Source organism: Pezoporus flaviventris, unplaced genomic scaffold (genome assembly GCF_033815535.1).
Source record: "Pezoporus flaviventris isolate CSIRO_AGI_PZ_B2104156 unplaced genomic scaffold, CSIRO_AGI_Pfla_v1 ptg000093l, whole genome shotgun sequence".
NCBI classification, from domain to species: domain Eukaryota; kingdom Metazoa; phylum Chordata; class Aves; order Psittaciformes; family Psittacidae; genus Pezoporus; species Pezoporus flaviventris.
Genome location: NW_026892641.1, coordinates 4,453,750 through 4,471,383, shown reverse-complemented (window position 1 = coordinate 4,471,383; position 17,634 = coordinate 4,453,750). Strand labels below are relative to the sequence as shown.

The 17,634-nt window shown below is 54.8% G+C and overlaps 2 protein-coding genes across 2 annotated transcripts; both read right to left on the bottom strand.

Moving 5' to 3' along the window:
* Nucleotides 1-39: 39 nt before the first annotated feature.
* LOC133280953 (dolichyl-diphosphooligosaccharide--protein glycosyltransferase subunit STT3A) lies at nucleotides 40-7,683 on the bottom strand. The gene is made up of 17 exons (XM_061476015.1): nucleotides 7,558-7,683; nucleotides 7,387-7,447; nucleotides 6,482-6,603; nucleotides 6,170-6,315; nucleotides 5,531-5,621; nucleotides 5,016-5,122; nucleotides 4,326-4,490; nucleotides 3,935-4,115; nucleotides 2,870-3,025; nucleotides 2,655-2,746; nucleotides 1,876-2,031; nucleotides 1,581-1,769; nucleotides 1,385-1,501; nucleotides 1,202-1,304; nucleotides 448-636; nucleotides 215-330; nucleotides 40-127 (listed from the first exon to the last, which is right to left on the bottom strand). The coding sequence occupies exons 1-17, from the start codon at nucleotides 7,643-7,645 to the stop codon at nucleotides 89-91; spliced, it is 2,118 nt and encodes a 705-aa protein (XP_061331999.1). The 5' UTR covers nucleotides 7,646-7,683; the 3' UTR covers nucleotides 40-88.
* A 2,219-nt stretch (nucleotides 7,684-9,902) lies between these two features.
* LOC133280986 (etoposide-induced protein 2.4 homolog) lies at nucleotides 9,903-16,568 on the bottom strand. Its single transcript, XM_061476074.1, has 11 exons — nucleotides 16,454-16,568; nucleotides 14,578-14,725; nucleotides 12,745-12,890; nucleotides 12,299-12,359; nucleotides 11,755-11,821; nucleotides 10,981-11,105; nucleotides 10,773-10,892; nucleotides 10,570-10,681; nucleotides 10,365-10,476; nucleotides 10,191-10,265; nucleotides 9,903-10,094 (listed from the first exon to the last, which is right to left on the bottom strand). The coding sequence occupies exons 2-11, from the start codon at nucleotides 14,617-14,619 to the stop codon at nucleotides 9,929-9,931; spliced, it is 1,026 nt and encodes a 341-aa protein (XP_061332058.1). The 5' UTR covers nucleotides 14,620-14,725; nucleotides 16,454-16,568; the 3' UTR covers nucleotides 9,903-9,928.
* Between the last annotated feature and the right edge of the window lie 1,066 nt (nucleotides 16,569-17,634).

The window sequence follows — 17,634 nt, the reverse complement described above, 5'->3', positions numbered from 1 at the left end:
CCCCCCCCCCCCCCCCAAAAAAAACCCCCACGCTTCTGCTTCACAGGAAAGGCTGGATCAGTGCGGTGTGAGGTGACCATCAGCACCTCTACGTCCTTGACAAGCCTCGGTTATCCAGATCTTTCACCTGGGAGGTAAACAACAAGGCTCAGTGGGGTGAAAGTTAATGCTTTTACCCAAATATGAGGGGTTTGGGGCTGTTTTGGAGCTGCACCTTGTATATTCGGACAAGCCAGTGCTCTGTGGTGTATGCCTCCTCCAGCACATCCAGCTCAAAGTCCTTGTTGCCGATTTCGGCGTTCCTCACCCGGTCGTAGCCCGGCGGTCGCTCTAGGAGAGGGCAAAGTACAGGCAGTGCTGCCACATCACAGCCCAGAGATGTTGGGGGCACGGCAGGGTCTCCCTGGAGTGGTGTCACCCCCGCCAGGGGTGGTTTTGGGGACTTACTGGCCTCAGTGTAGACCTGGCCGAAGCGGTAGTAGCACATCTTGTACATGAGGCAGTTGAGGAGCACCGGGGAGCCCTCGCGGTCGACCCGGAACTCCCCTGTAGGGGTGTAGTAGTCGTGCTCCTTGATGTGGCGCCCTGTGTCCGTGCTGCCCCCGATCCGCACCATCCACAGGAACTTGTTGATGTCTGACGGGGGAGAGCAAAGTGTGGAAGAATGAAATGAGTTGAGAGAATGAGGAGTTGAACTGAGGGGCCAAGAGCAAGGGAAGGACTTGAGCTGCGGGGTGAAAGACAAGGTGTTGAGTTGGGGGTTCAAGAGGAAGGGACCGAGTCGAGACAGAGTGAAAGAACAAGGAGCTGAGTTGGGGGAGTGAGAGGGTTGAGCTGGGTGGTGAAAGAACAAGGAGTTGAGGTGAAAGAATTAGGAGGTTGAGTTGAGTTTGTGGGCTGCAAGTGAGGGGTTGAATTGAGCTGGGAGGCCCACAGCAAGGAGTTGAGATGGAAGGCCTAGAGCGAAGAGGTTGAGTTCGGAGGCCAAGAGCAAGAAGTTGAGTTGTGAGGTCAAGAGCAAGAGGTTGAGTGTCGGAGTGCAAAAAAGGCACATGCAGCTTCCGAAGAGGAGTGTTTTGGTACCATTTCCACTTGCAGCCTCAGCTGCAGGTGGAACTTCACTCCTCAGAGCTGTTTTGGAGAAGCCTGAGCCACAAACAGCCCCTAGATGGAGTTGACCCAGCTCAGAGTGAGATCTTACCATCAGATGAGTACCCAGTGAGGCCTCCGAAGATGACCAGCACATAGCTGACATCCAGCTCCCTCATGATCTCATAGGCTCTCTCCTCCGTCGATGCCATGGCCTGGAGCAGATGCAGTCTCAGTGATGCCACGAGGTGCCCCAGAAGGGCAGGACAAGGCAGTGGGTGAGGGAAGGACCTACCTGACCAACACGGGAGATGTGCGTGTTGTTCCAGGTGTTGTTGTCCACCAAGATGGTCCTGTTGGCCATGGCCGTTATCTGGTACCCATAATCCCACCAGGACATCACCTTTGCATCCTACACACAACACCAGATGGGCTGTTGGCACCTCAGGGGACAACACTGAGTCCCCACCACCCAAATCATCCCTGTTTACCTCTGGTGTGTTGTGCCGCAGCCAGTAATAAGCTTCTCTGAAGTCATCAAAAATGATCCTGCTGCCATCGCCACCACGGGCAGAGAGCACAATGGAGGGGGATGAGTATGCCTCGCTCGTCACCCAGGTGGAGTGAAAGGTGTAGGTGATCAGGAAGAAAGCCATGACCAGGATCATGCCACTGGCAACCTGCGGAAACAAACCGGGATCAACACTGAATGGAAGAGGCCACCACCTCCACTTGTCCCCAGCCAGGATGAGGTGCCTCCTCCTGTCCCACGCCAGCCTAACTCACTTCATTTTTGATGGGGTAGGTGGAGTCTTGCTGCTTTTTGCTCTTCTTGTCTGGCCGGCTGATATCCAGGTTCTTCATGTAGGTGGACAGCACCTGGGAAACCCCGATGCCAGAGAGGATACACATCACCGGGGCCAGCACCAGCATGAGACGCACCTATGGGTGACAGCAGAACCATCAGTGGCTGCTGGAGAAGAAATCCAGGCAGAAATCTGAGAGAAGGGAAATGAAACACCAGAAACCTCAGCCTCGACATAAACCTCCAGCTGACTTATTTAGCCCCCAAAGGATGTTCTCTGAAGACCTCGAAACTGGCCAATGTGCAGAACTGACCTCAACTGAGCACCCCTGGGCAGACTTAGGTGGAGCCAAGGATTTTTAGATGCCTCCACAGCAAAAAATCAACCCATATTTAGAACTTGGGGTGCTAAAGCAAGAGTGGAAACAGACTCAGCAGCAGCTATTTGCTGGAGTGACTGCTCGGATACCTGGAAAATTTGTTTGGGGTTGCAACTCAGCTATGGGAGACCAGGAAGAGACCCAGTGTGGCCACTTGGAAGCAAGTAACACCAAACCCTTTGAGTTTTGCCACATCACATTCCCTCACTGCGTGGGGAGGCCAACAAAGCAGTTTTAAGGAAGGGAGCAAAGCCTCACAAACACTTTGGCCAGCTCAGGGTGGAAGAACCATCATCAGCTTGAGAAAAGAGAACACTAAATTAGCTTTGTGAGGACCATTTCACCATCACGCTTGTGCCCAGCAGGAAGCAGCCCCTCACCATCACAGCAGAGAAGTACATGCTGGTCACGCCATACATGATGATGAAAATGCGGGCGTCCGAGAGATTGCTGAAGCAGTAGTAGAGGCCAACTGTGGAGAGGAGAGAGAAACGGGTCAGGCCCACCTTGGGGATCTGCTGCCTACAGTGAGAAACAGCCGCAGAGGCACATTCTTTAACGCATCAGGGTCTGATGGCACCTGCACTGGGCTCACCTGGGAACATGAACACGAGGAGCTGCAGGTCAAAGTAATAGGAGGACCAGGTGGTGGGCTGGTGCTCAGAGACCGAGGCAATGATGGGGATGTTGTTCTTTGCATAGGAAGGATCCAGGAGGGAGTAGAAACGCCCCGTCCACGGGGAGATTTTCCCTAGGCAAGAGGAGATAAAACCCAACCAACTTCAGTTCCAGCAATGTCAAGATGATCCCTCACAAGGCAAGCACATGCAAGGCTGGCTGTGCAATCCCAGAGCTTGTTTAACATCCCTATTACTCAAACCTGCCATTTTAGAAAGGAAACAAAGTTTACCCTAAAAAAGGCTTCTCCCCCATCACCAGCCATTTTTAGCACCTTTTTGCTACTACAGACTAACATGTGCCAGCTCAGCAGCTCCAGCACGCCGAGTCATGGCAGATTACTCTCTGCACCTCATGACAGCAGCAGCCCAGATCTTACAGCTGCTTCCCAAGTCTTTTCCTGGTGATGGAGAAACTGGGGCAGTCCCCAGGCTCCACCGCAGAGGGCGGGTCTGCAGGCAGCAATGTGAAATTTGGATTGACAAATTATGTGCTTTTCAAAGCGCAGGGAAATGCTACGAGGGCTGGAGCAGCTCTGCTCTGGAGCCAGGCTGAGAGAGCTGGGCTGGGGCAGCCTGGAGAAGAGAAGGCTCCTGAAGGGGAGACCTGAGAGCAGCTCCAGTGCCTGAAGGGGCTGCAGGAAACCTGGAGAGGGGCTTTGGACAAGGGCCTGTAGGGACAGGCCAAGGGGAATGGCTTTAACCTGCCAGAGGGGAGACTGAGATGAGCTCTCAGGCAGAAGCTCTTCCCTGTGATGGCCAGAGAAGCTGTGGCTGCCCCATCCTTGGCAGTGTTCCAAGGCCAGGTTGTATGAGGCTCGGAGCAAGCTTCTCTACTGGAAGGTGACCCTGCCTGTGGCAGGGGGTTGAAAATCGGTGAGCTCTAAGGTCCCTTCCAACCCAGATGAGTCTGGGATTCTATGATCCAAAGCAAGGAAAGGAGGCAGTGAAATGCACTCACGGTCCCCACCATCTCAGGCTACCTGTCAGCATCAGCACAGCCCCGATAGTGAGCAGAACAAAGCCAACCAGGGAGATGACACTCCTGAAGAGGATTTCAAACTGCTGTGGGTTCAGCTTGCTCCGAAGGTAGTCAACGAAGGCATGGATCTGGCACAAGCCAAAGACTCCAAGGGCAGCCATGTGCTCCGAGGAGAGGACAGGCTGCAAGCAGGGGAGATGTGGATCAGGGACAGAGGAGAACAAGAGTCCAAAAGCTAATTTTGCAACAAATCAGCGTTAGCAAGATCTCCATCAAGAAGCCAGCACCCACTTACAGCCTCAAAGGCAAAGGCAAAAGAAACAACTTGCTGTTGTTCTGTTACAAGCAATAAAATGACCAGCCTTGAGTTTGCAAATCATTCTGGTCCCCACCTGGAAGCCAACAAAAGAGATCTGCATGGAGAGGATGGTTCCCAAGCAGTAGACAGTGCAGTAGGCTACGTAGATCCTGTGGGAGAAGCGCCCGGTCAGCATCAGCACAAGAACATGCAAGGGTATGAGGTTAATCAGAAAGACGTAGCCACCCCACGAGGAGACCTGCCAAGAGAGAAAACAAACAACACACCACAAGTTCCAGGACGGAACAGGTCTCACAGCAGAGCTCAAATGCAGCAGGTTTGATATTCCTGGGATCAAGCACAAATAGAAGCTGGGTGGAGACTGGATTGAGAGCAGCCCCGAGACTAAACTGACAGGAGCCCTAATCTGATGGAGATTGAGATGGGATGTTAGGAAGTTCCTCCCTGTGAGGGTGCTGAGGCGCTGGCACAGGGTGCCCAGAGAAGCTGTGGCTGCCCCATCCCTGGCAGTGTTCAAGGCCAGGTTGGACACAGGGACTTGCAGCAAGCTGCTCTTGTGGAAGGGGTCCCTGCCTGTGGCAGGGGTTGGAACTGGAGGAGCTTTAAGGTCCCTTCCAACCCAAACCAGTCTGGGATTTTCACGCCAAGTTCTGCTACCTGAACACAAGGACACAGGAATGGGACACTGGATGGTTTTGGTCACCATATCCAGAATAGACTTTGTTGTCCAAAGTACCTCGGTGCCAGGAGAAAGAACACTCACCATGTAGAAATAGGCCAGAGCACACATGGCTGCCCAATAGATGGAGCCAGTTTTGACAGCTTTGATCCACATGTAGTAAGTTAACAGCATGCAGAAGATGGCAATACCTGGGTGGAAGGAGAAAAAGACATCAAAGCAAGCTCCTATCAGCCCTGAAATGTTAATCTATGACCTCTGGGGCACAGCAGAGCACTCAATGCATTAAAAATGCATATATAAATGCTTTTGTTGCTCTATCAGAAATGGAACAGAGTCTCATGCAAAGAGGCAGGGGTGGGAAATGGGTTTCTGAACACAGCACCTCCTCACACAGGCCCCAGAGCCCAGCTACAGGAGAGGAACCTGATCACTGGCAACAAGACTGTTGCCTTTGCCAGCCCCAGAATTGCTTCTGGAATGGACATAAACAGAGCACAGCGTCCCTCTGTTGTTCTCTGTGGCATCCTTACCATCATCATCCAGCAGCCAACAGCTGGAAACAGCAGCTTTCCCTGCTCCCAGTGCCAGAAACTCACCTTCGTTATCGTAGGAGCCGGCAACGGATCGGGAGATGTACCCGGGCACAACTGAGATCATGGCAGCAGCCAGGAGCCCTGCGCCTGCGTCCTGTGAAGAGAAACCAGCCAGAGGGTGGAAAAAGCCTCTTGGGAATTTTGCCATATTCCACATGGATACACCTCAAAGGAATACATCCTACAAGGATGCTGGAGAGAGATTCTTCATCAAGGGCTGTAGTGATAAAACAAGGGGTGATGGGTGCAAACTGAAACAGGGGCAGTTCAGGTTGGATATAAGGAAGAAGCTTTCCCCTGTGAGGGTGCTGAGGCGCTGGCACAGGGTGCCCAGAGAAGCTGCGGCTGCCCCATCCCTGGCAGTGTTCAAGGCCAGGCTGGACAGAGCCTTGGGTGACATGGTCTAGTGCGAGGTGTCCCTGCCGATGGCAGGGTGCTGGAACTGGATGATCTTAAGGTCCTTTCCAACCCAAACCATTCTACCTATGATTCTATAAAACTGAGCACCAAAACGACACTTCAGAACAGAAGTTGTGGGTTTTCACTGATGTAGTGGTCACCTCCAAGCTTCCAAGACAACTACAAGTTGCTTTTGCACAAGCCCATGCTCCTCCTGTGAGGTGCATCGCGCTCACCCCTTACCTTGAGCTCTTTGGTGAGGTGGTAAGTCACTATGGTGGTGAAGGAGGAGAAGAGTGGAGCCAGGAACACGCACACATTCCGGATGTCGATGGTGATGTGGAAGAAGTGCAGCACGTGGTAAATCGCTGCTGATGTGATCATCAGGCCTGGGGGGTGGAAATGACACCAGAGCAGCCAAAAGTCTCATCAGGAATGCCTTGGCAAAGGGAATCCCCCTTCTCCTATGCAGCACTGGGACCCTGCTCCCTCCACATCACCCCCTTACCCATTTTCCCCTCATGTGAGGAGCATTTGAGCTCAGCAGAAGCTTACCTGGATAAATGGTACCACCAATGATCCTGCCCAAGGGGTACCATGCTCGGTCATCAAACCAGTTGTGGAATTTATAGAAGCCCTCCTCTGCCAGGAAGCGGGTTGTGCGATAGTTAAAGTACCTATAAGAGGGACAAGCGTTAAATCACCAGCTTGGGACAAGCAGTTAAATCCTATTAAAGCCCACTTGGATGCCCCTCTCTGATGCCCAGGGCAGGACAGCATTGTAAGGTGTGTTTTCCACCCTAAGACTCCTACAGACCTCAACTGCAAAAGCTCACCCTCCTCCTCAGGGGTTTAAAAGTGGGTTTGCAGGGGTAACATCCTCCCTTGAGCCAGATTTAGTCAGCAGCAAGCCCAGGAGTATTTGCAGTGAGCCCTCTCCCCTGCTGTGTGCTGCTCAGGCCAAGAAAAACCAAACCCCAACAAAAAAAGGACAAGGGGAATGGCTTTAACTTGCCCTAGAGGAGACTGAGATGAACTCTTAGGCAGAAGCTCTTCCCTGTGAGGGTGCTGAGGCGCTGGCACAGGGTGCCCAGAGAAGCTGTGGCTGCCCCATCCCTGGCAGTGTTCAAGGCCAGGTTGGACACAGGGGCTTGGAGCAAGCTGCTCTAGTGGAAGGTGTCCCTGCCCACGGCAGGGGTTGGAGCTTGGTGAGCTTTAAGGTCCCTTCCAACCCAAACCATTCCAGGATTCCAGTGGCAAGTAATTACTTAGATTCAGGCTGCAGGAAGAGTCCCAAGAAGTTAATTTTTGGTCTGGAAGAGGAAAACCTATCTGCAGTGAAAACCTCCCTCCAAATCCTGCATCCTCAATGTGGATTAACTTGAGCCTGGTGTACGGCACCCGAATTCTGTGCCCTCTGGACAAGGAAAACCCCCGGGAGACGAGCAGACGACACTTACGGATCAAATTCATGGATGACACTTTCAAACCTTAAGACAGAGAAAAGCCTCGTGGAGAAAGCTGCAAACACAGAGACAGGGTTAAAGGCAGATGAGAGCTTCCCAACCTACAAGAGAAGCAGAGGCTGCTCCCTCCCGTGATTCCCCTTCCAGGGCACCTGCAGGACTTACAGAGCACGGCTGCCATGGACAGGATGAGGAGCTTGAGCAGAGTGTCCTGCTTCTCGTAGGAGAGCCGGAGAAACCCCAGCTTGGTCATTTTCACATCAAAAGTGGGGACTGAGGGTGCTCCAACACCTGAAAACAAGCAGAAAGAGCATCAGAGCACAGCATCTCCAATGGTTCCATGAAGCATACCTTCAATACTCCACTTCTGCAAGATGCTTCCCGGATCCATGCTTCCCACCCCCAAATCCCCTTCCCTCCCATCCTCACCTGATTAGGTGTCCAAGTCCCAGCTGAGGTTTTTCCTTCTATAGACACCAGAGCTTCTTTGGGGCACAGGAGGCGTCTGTTTCTCTGCACAGGAAACAAAGCCCCAGTGTAAGCTCTTAACAAACCCACCAAGTTTCCCTTGGCTGCAGTTTAACCATCGCTTCTGAGAAAAAGAACGCACACAGAACACAAGGAATTGGTCTTGAACACCAAGGAAATGAAACTCTCTTCAGGAAATGACATCTCTGTATTCCTGAAACCACAGATTGCTTTAAGATGCTTCTTGGCCCAATCAGCATGGAAAAACCCAGTCCCAGAACTGGTGGCTAAACGCTCAGGTCATGTATCAGAGCTGCAGCTGAGACTGGGCCAGGCTGAGGTTTAAAACACAAACTGTGTTCTCAGAGCCTGAAAAAAGATGTTTTGGTGCCCGAGAAGTGATTTTAACTGCACATGTTCACGCCCGACACAGAAACAAGCCCCTGATGGATTTATTTCCTGGATCCCTGGCGATAACAGGCAGCAGCTCAGAGAGATGTAAGGTGGATGCCTGCAGGGCATCAGCGGTTCTGCCAGTGGGGTCCCACTGGTACCCCGATTTCACAGCTCCTGCAGACCACTCATGGGGTGTGGGGCACACTTTGCCACACCACAGCTATGGGGGAAGCCAGTCCCAGGATCCTGGAACGGGAAGGAGGAAGAGCCATCCCCAGGCTATGAATTATGGCCCCACACTCACTGCTAGCCCCTCTGAGCTCGTCTGTGCCACACAAGGCACTGCGCCCCCACAACCCCCCATGCAGCCGCCCACAGCCCCGCAGCCACCCCCCTGCACACCTCATCTCCCCACAGCACAGAGCACCCCACAGCTTCACATCCCACAGGCTCTAGCCCCTGACAACCAGCAGCCCCTCGTCCCACAGCATCACCCACCCCTAAAACACACACACCCCATAACCCACCACAGCCCCCTGCCACACACACACGCCATAACCCCCCCCACCCCATAACCCCTCCACCCCCCTACCCCACACACACCCCATAACCCCCTACAGCCCCCTGCCCCACACACACACCCCATAACCCCCCCAGCCCCCTGCCCCACACACACCCCATAACCCCCTACAGCCCCCTGCCCCACACACACCCCATAACCCCCTACAGCCCCCTGCCCCACACACACCCCATAACCCCCACAGCCCCCTGCCTCACACACACCCCATAACCCCCCCACAGCCCCCTGCCCCCCCCACACCCCATAACCCCCCCAGCCCCCTGCCCCACACACACACCCCATAACCCCCCCAGCCCCCTGCCCCACACACACACCCCATAACCCCCACAGCCCCCTGCCCCACACACACACCCCATAACCCCCACAGCCCCCTGCCCCACACACACACCCCATAACCCCCACAGCCCCCTGCCCATAGCCTTTCGCCCCCCGTTCCACGGCCCTCACCCAAGACCCTCCGCCCCGTCCATCCGCCTTGCGCAGCCTCCCTTGCCCTCCGCCGCACCCCCCCCTCACTCGCCATTGGTCGCCACTCTGAGCACGGCCGCTCTCATTGGCCGAGCCGCCGCGCACTCAGGCGGAGGGGCTGGGCGTGCCGCGTACGGCGCCTCCTGATTGGCGGGGAGAAAGCTACGGCGAACGAGCCGCGACGTGTCCCCCGGAGCTTGGGAGTGCATCACGTGGACGGAAGCGGAAGCAGGCTGCGGTCCCGCCACGTGGGTGGTGACACGTGGGGCGGTGCCAACGGGAGGCCCCGGCGGACACCGACCGCGCATGGGGCGCAGGAGGGGCTCAAGCCGTGTTTCGTCCGTTTAATGTTTCCGTGTGAAAATACTAGAGAAAAGTTGATAAACCGCCCCAAAAAACACCCCCAAACCCACCAACCCCGTCCCGGTTCCGTCCCGACCCCACCGGAACCGGCGCATGCACCGGGAGGGGGACGGGAGCTCCTTAAAAAGTATATCCCCGCCCCCCCCAAAATTCCCATGGCGGGGCGAAGAACCACCCCCGTGGGGGGGGGGGGGAGGGGGCTGCCGGTCACCGGGGGACACGGGGGACCCACTGGGGGACACGGGGACCCCCACCCGGGGCTCAGTGCCCCGGAGCTGGCGTGTGTTTGGTAGGAGAGGGCTGAGGGGGAAGGGGGCGGTCGGAGGAGGAGGAAGCACCGCCCAGGGCCGACTGCAGGTAAACGGTCTTGTGGAAGAGTCTGTTGCTGAGGAAAACCACCAAGGAGAAGAGCCGGAGCTGGAAGTGGCTGGAAAAGGGAAGAGAACACCGTGAGCTTCCTCCCGGATGGAGGTTTGAGGGGGGGTGAGGCTGAAGGTTTGGGGGCACGGAGGGTCTCACTCACTAGGTTTTGCCAGGGGTCCTCGCCTCGTTGGCGCTGATGATGAAGAGGGGGAAAAGGATGGAGAAGAGGCAACCACTGAAGGGAAAAAAAAACCCCAAAATATGATAAAATGACACAAAAGAGGGCATTGGGGTGAGGAAGGACATGGATGTGGAATGGCAGCTCTCCCCTCACCTGATGATGTAGGAGGACTGCATCGCTGTGAGGAAGGCGAGCGGCAAGCCGAAGCCAAAGTAGTAGGGCCAGTTCCTCTCGATGTTGGACAAGCGCTGGTGCATCTCGATTCCTGGTGGGAAAGGGGGAGAAAACCCATTCGAACCCAAGCATTGGCATGGAGCAGCCTCCATCCCAACACATCCCATCTGGAAGCGTCTCCCACCTTTGTTAAACCAGCGGTACTCAAAGCAGTAGAGCGAGTACAGTAGTGACATGTGGAGGAGCCCAACCAGCTGGCCAACCAGATCGATGGGGAAGAGGCTCACGATCATTCCCTATGGATAAAATCCCAGTGAGAGCATGAGGGGAGCTCTGGAGAAGGTGGCCCTGGGGGGATGTGGTTGTTTGGGGGGATTAAATCCTCACCTGGATGAGGAAGAGTGCCTGCAGCAAGAGGTTGAACAACATGTCGGCGATGATTTTGCTGACGCTGGGGAAGGGGTGAGGTTTCCTGCCGGAGACTTCGAAGGCAAGATCTGCAATGTCCTGATGGAGAAGAGAGAGGGCATCCAAAATCCACTGGGATTATTACGTCACCAGGAATACACCCAGAGCCTGTTTTCTGGGCACCCACCTGAAACCAGATGGCGTTGACGACCTTACTGAGGACGAAGAGGGGCAGGACCCAGAGGGCGCTGAAGATGGAGGTGAGGATGAACTCCAGCCAGGCCCAGACATCGCTGTGCAAGGAAGGGTCACCTTCCAGAAACAGGGAAACACGTCAGGATTCCGCGAGGGAAGTGCCTCAGCTCAGGGAGCTCCTCAGTGGAATAACCATGTTTCAGGGAGCTCCTCGTTAGAGGAACCTCCTTGTCTCTGGGAGCTCCATGTTAAAGGAACCTACTCATTTTGGGAAGCTCCTCACTGGACGAAACGTCCTTGTTTTGTGAAGCTCCTTACTTTGGGAAGCTCAGCGTTTCAGAGCACTCCTTGTTGGAGGAAGATCCTCACTGAAGGAACCTCCTTGCTTTGGAAAGCTCCTCATTACAGGAAGCTACATTTTTCAGGGACCTCCTCACTGAAGGAACCTCATCTTAGGAAACTCCTTGTTTTGGGAAGCTCCTCAATTGGAGGAACCTTCTTTTCCCATCAGAAATTCCCCCTGGCATTTCTGCTCCCAGGGGAGCCCCCAGCAGGAGGAATCTCACTTGCTTTTCATGCATTTGCAAAACCACAGCGACAACTGTGTGGCAGAACCCTGCATGGATCCCACCACACAGTCCGTGAGTGGCACTCTCCATCTCTGATTTACCCCTGGATAATTAACAACAGCCTTAATTAGCTCGGGGAGGAGGAGAAGAACAAGGCGAGGAGATGGCAGCTCATGGGGTGCTGGGAAGGAACTCACCGATGATGTGCGCCGTGACGGACTGAAGGGCAGGTATGAACACGCGGTAGAACAAGAAGAGACTGAGCTGGGGGAAGAGGAAGTTTTGGTGCTGCTGGGTCAGGTTTTGGGCTGCTGCAACCAGACCCTCTACCCATGGGGATCCAGGAACACCCCAGGACTGGCACGTAAACCCACCCCAAATCTACAACTGAGCACATTCCCTTTAACATTCCTGGGCCAATTCCTCTTTCTCTGCCTAATGGGAAAATGAAGCTGGTGATTTATGAGGATCGGCCTCACGGCAAGGTTAAAGCTGAGGAATCAATATTCAACTTGGTGAAGCAATATCCTGCACAGAGCTGTCTCAAAGCATCTTGAGTTCAACATGTGGGCTTTCCCAAGCAGGTCTATATTCCAGTTCCCTTAAAATACAGTGGTGGGACTGGGAATATGGCAGCTGGCACAGGTCCCTGCAGCCCAGCTGATGGCTCACCACCAAAGGTGCACAAGGGTTGGTTTCCACAGAGGGGTTTAACACAGTAAGAACAAAATTCCCACGTACCCAGAACACGCCTCCATTCCAGGCACAACACTGAAATATCCGGCTCACTATCCGGGGTTCACTGCGGAGCAACGGGAGAGAGACACATTTAGTAATACCCTGTATCCATGCTGGAATGGAAGAGAAGCAGAGCTTTCCTCCTGAGTTTTAAGCATTTACAGGGGAGCTCAGGGTTGGTTTGCCTCAAATCTCTCAGTGTAATAAAACTAGAGGGGTTTGGGAGCATTTTGTCCTTGGAAAAGGCTGGTTTTGGCTTCTCTCTCCTCACAATGTACCTATGGACATGCCAAGAGCACAGTCGAGATTTAATCCCAGTGTTTTCATCCTTAGTGGATGCAACTGGTAGAGATGGCTGTGGAACACAGCACAGCTGGGGAAAAAGAACCTGGATTCACCCTTGATGGACTGGGAGAAGGGAATTACCAGTCCTCAGGCCCCACACTCACTTCTCTTGCTTCTTCTCTTCCAAGTGAAACCTCCGCTGGGCCAGTGCGCTGTTGGCTCTCCTCCGCCTCTGCTCTTCCCTTTTCTGCTGGATGCGGGCATCCAGCTTCGAGATGGTGCAGATGCCCCAGATGGAGTCCTTAATTCCCTGTGGACATGAGGAGAGGCTGCAAACACTCCTTCCCACCTCCTGGTTATGGAAGGGGATGAGCCTTGCTGCCCGGAGCGCAGGAGGCAGCACCAGGCTCAGGCAGAGCCAGGGTTTGGAGTGCTGCCTGTTCTCCATAGCCTGGTGACCTAGATCACTGCCTGTTCCAGCAGCAGCCTCTCTTTGAAGGTGTGATTTCTCATCCAAAATCCACTATTTATAACCCAGAGAGTCACATCTCTCACAGCCCATTTCTTCTGCCTGGCAGAAAGCCCTTCTCCCCCCCGCCAGCCACTACAGGCCAATAAAATAGAATTACATCAAACGTTCAGGATGTGCAAACCCCTCGTGGCCTGATCATACATCTGAGTGTGATGCTCGTGGCTTTACAGATGACAGCATCCCTGAAACAGCCTCGGAGCCACATCTGTGCAAACCTGTTAACAGAGAAGTGTGAAGAAGTCTCTGCCTCAGCTCCTGCTTTAAAAGACTTCTAGCAACACCTCTCTAGCACTTATTTCCACCTTTGGGACACATTTGTTATCAAACATTTCACTTCAAAATGAATTGTGAGAGCATTGTGAAATAACTGAGGAGAAGGACTTGGGGGTGTTGGTCCATGAGAAGCTCCCCATGACCTAACTTCAGTGCACTTTAGCCCAGAATCCCCCCGTGTGCTGGGCTGCACCCAAAGGAGCATGAGCAACAGGTCACGGAGAGGATTCTCCCCCTCTGTTGTGTTCTGGGGAGACCATCCCTGCAGTCCTGATCCAGCTCGGGGGCAGCAGCACAAGAGGGACCTGGAGCTGTTGGAGCGAGTCCAGAGGAGGCCATGGGGATGCTGCGAGGGCTGGAGCAGCTCTGCTCTGGGGCCAGGCTGGGAGAGCTGGGCTGGGCCAGCCTGGAGAAGAGAAGGCTCCTGAAGGGGAGACCTTAGAGCAGCTCCAGTGCCTAAAGGGGCTGCAGGAAACCTGGAGAGGGGCTTTGGACAAGGGATCTAGGGACAGGCCAAGGGGAATGGCTTTAACCTGCCAGAGGGGAGACTTAGGCAGATGAGCTCTTAGGCAGAAGCTCTTCCCTGTGAGGGTGCTGAGGTGGGGGCACAGGGTGCCCAGAGAAGCTGTGGCTGCCCCATCCCTGGCAGTGTTCAAGGCCAAGTTGGACACAGAGGCTTGGAGCAAGCTGCTCTCGTGGAAGGTGTCCCTGCCATGGCAGGGGTTGGAACTGGATGAGCTTTAAGGTCCTTTCCAACCCAAACCATTGGGTGATTCTAGGACCCAAATCCTTCTGCTTGAGGCCATGGCCAGTAAACACCAGTTTCTGAACATGAATTACTTCTTAGCATTCCCATCACCAACATTTTTGAGCCTGTGTTTATGCCTGGATGATACAAGATGGTGTGGGAGCACTGAGGTCACATGAAGCCTTATCACTGTGACTCTTTGCAACAGACACACTGCAGCCAGCTTGCGAAAACACTTGGGAAGCAACACATCCCACAGAGCTACCTCAATTCTAACAGCAGAAAGCCTGCTGACAGGTATCTCTGCCTGACTAAACTGAAGTCTTTGATTAACATACACTGAGAGTCCCTTTTCCTTCCAATTCTTTAATTCACCTTGGACGAAGCCACGGAAGGGAACAGGACCAGTCCCCATGACAAAGGAGCTGCAGTGCATGGACTCACCCTGACGAGGTCATGCAGGAAGGTTTTCACGCTGTCTGCCATCTCGACTCCAGCATCACCTCCAGTTCCAAAACTATCAACTACAGGGAGAGGGGAAAAGCCGAACCCAAACCTCTCTCATCCTGGAGGGATGGGAAACGGATGGAGCCTGTGGAGAGAGAAAACACAAAGGATCATGGCAGGCATTAACCACACAGTGGGATTCCAAGCTACTCCCACCAACAGGCTTCCAGCCCCCTCAAACACACAGGCAGAGAAAGGACCCATCCTGTGTCGTGGTACCTCATGTTAAAAACCTCAGTTTCAGGAACAGCATGGCCTGTAGTTCTATGCTAACACCTCACTGCACCACTCATTTTGGGAAGAGAAAAGCCAGCAGAGCCAGCCCAGGGAGGTGTGAAAACATATGTGTTAAGCCCAGCACTCAGTTAACACCATCCAGCTCCACACCTCCTCTGGCAGGGAAGAAACTCCAGGTTTGCACTCAGGAGCCTGACAAACCCAGGGCTGCTCTTTGAGCTGTCCCATCAGCTTTTGCCCAAAGCAGTAAGAACTCTCAACAGCCCTTTGCCAAAAACCTTGTGCTGAGTCTCTTGCTTCTTGTGAAGCGTTGCAGAAATAGGCTTTTGAGTTAAGGAAAAGAAAATATAAAGCACATGGAGCTTTTCCAATGGGATCCAAACTGATCGCTTCTCCTAGGCGGGAGCTCCCACAGCTCTGGAGCAGGCTGGTATCACAAGCCCCAACATGTCATGGGTGCTGTTGCTTTATAGAGTGCAGCACAGGGGATAAACGACTGAAATGATTAATTTTAAAACCGGATTTTATTTGGGTTATTCCAAGATAAACCCTGCCAGGGTTAGAACCCCACTCCCGTGAAGCGCGAACTCCAGTTGGGATGAAGCTGTGGAAGCAGAACCAGCCTCCAGCGTTACAAACATCAGGTTAATCACAGGCACTGCCACCCCAAAATGAAGCTTTTGGACCAGACACACTCAGATCCAGGGGGGGTTGTGTGTGAGGGGGTGACGGTGTCTCTGCTTTAGGAAGTGTCCATGGTCCAGGTCACACTGGCAGAGCCCCAGCAGAAACAAAAGCAAAAGAGAGTTTTCTCTTTGTTCCCGGCACCTTGGCCACGGAAACCTCTTCAGTGAGGCCCTACTCCTGCAATCAGCTCCTCCCGATGGGCGATTCCAGCGGTGGGGATCGCTGTGCAAAGAGGGGATCCTCACAGCACCCAGAGGTGCCCGGAGCTGCCTCACGGCAATGCTGGGGCACGGGCATCATCTCCACCCCACCCCCGTTACCTGGGGGATAGAGTTACCTCAGACCTGCGGCACTGGGGCCACCCCTGTAACTCCAGTGGGGGAGCACTGCTTCATCGCAGCTGTTCGCACGATCGCCCCAGGAATTGGAAGCGGGACACACACAGAGACACAGACACACAGACACAGACACACACAGACACACACAGAGACACAGAGACACAGGCACACAGACACACACAGACACACACAGAGACACAGACACACACAGACACAGACACACAGACACACACAGAGACAGACACACACACACAGACAGACACACACAGAGACACACACAGACACACACACACACAGAGACACACACACACACACACACACACACACACACACACACACCCCACCACACAACAACGCGCGCCTGAAGCCACCGCCGCCCCCGTGATCCCCTGAAGCTGTTACCTCAGCGCGGCCCCCGCAGGGCCCAAAGTTACCTCAGCCTCTCCCCACGGATCCCTCCAGACCCCGCAGCACCCCAGGGCTCCGGGCACGGTTCCCACACGCTGTCCCCACGTCCCGTCCATCTCCCCCCCCCCATCGCCGCCACTCACCGCGGGCCGGGCTCACGGCGCTCACGGCCCAGCTCCAGCGGCCCGGCCGCCACAGCGCATGCGCCGGGCTCCCGCCGCGCAGCCGCCCTCCCCGCCCCGCGCAGGCGCGCTGCCGGCGGAGAGCCATTCCGCCGCACCGCCAGGGGGCGGCATGTGAGCGAGGGGTGATGGGGACACTTGGGGGTAATGGGAAGGAGATTGGGAGAGGATGGGGGTCATAGGGGATATTGGGGGTAATGGGAGGGATGTTGGGGGGTCATGTGGGATATTGGGGGTCATGTGGGGCAATGGGAGGGATGTTGGGGGGGTCATAGGGGGATATTGGAGGTAATGGGAGGGATGTTGGGGGGTCATAGGGGGACATTGGGGTAATGGAGACAGTGGGAGGGGTGTTGGGGGGTCATAGGGCGATATTGGGGGTAATGGGGGGCAATGGGAGGGATGTTGGGGGGTCATAGTGGGACATTGGGGGTAATGGGGACAGTGGGAGGGATGTTGGGGGGTCATAGGGGAATATTGGGGGTAATGGGAGGGATGTTGGGGGGCCATAGGGGGTATCGGGGGTAATGGGGACAGTAGGAGGGATGTTGGGGGGTCATAGGGGAATATTGGGGTAATGGGAGGGATGTTGGGGGGTCATAGGGGGATATTGGGGGTAATGGAAGGGATGTTGGGAGATCATAGGGGGATACTGGGGGTAATGGGAGGGATGTTGGGGGGTCATAGGGGGATACTGGGGGTAATAGGCGGCAATGGGAAGGATGTTGGGAGGTCATAGGGAGATATTGGGGGTAATGGGGACAGTGGGAGAGATGTTGGGGGGTCATAAGGGGATGTTGGGGTAATGAGGACAGTGGGGGGGATGTTGGGGGGTCACAGGGGGATATTAAGGGGTGATGGGGACATGGAGGAGTAATGGGGGCAATGGGAAGGATGTTGGGGAGCACTGGGAGAGAGGCTGGGAGGTCATGGGGGGATACTAGTGGGTAATGGGGACACGTGGGGCATTGGGTGACAATGGGGGAACACTGGGGGCCCTGGGTGGGAACGGAACGCAGTGGGGACACTGGGGGGGTGGGCAGTGAAGACACCAGAATGGGGGGGCAGCGGGGCTGGGGAGCACTGTGTGAGCAATAGGGGGTGCACTGGTGCGTGCCTGCTGTGTGCAGGGCAGAGCCGGG

Excerpts from the sequence above, each read along its gene's own strand:
- LOC133280953 (XM_061476015.1), bottom strand. The coding sequence starts at position 7,645 with ATGACCAAGCTGGGGTTTCTCCGGCTCTCCTACGAGAAGCAGGACACT. Across the intron at positions 3,026-3,934 it reads GGCTGTGCTGATGCTGACAG|GGAAAATCTCCCCGTGGACG; the intron begins GTAGCCTGAGAT and ends CCTCTTGCCTAG. Across the intron at positions 2,747-2,869 it reads CCTCGTGTTCATGTTCCCAG|TTGGCCTCTACTACTGCTTC; the intron begins GTGAGCCCAGTG and ends TCCTCTCCACAG.
- LOC133280986 (XM_061476074.1), bottom strand. The coding sequence starts at position 14,619 with ATGGCAGACAGCGTGAAAACCTTCCTGCATGACCTCGTCAGG. Across the intron at positions 12,360-12,744 it reads GAAGAGAAGAAGCAAGAGAA|TGAACCCCGGATAGTGAGCC; the intron begins GTGAGTGTGGGG and ends GTTGCTCCGCAG. Across the intron at positions 10,893-10,980 it reads TCAACGCCATCTGGTTTCAG|GACATTGCAGATCTTGCCTT; the intron begins GTGGGTGCCCAG and ends CTTCTCCATCAG.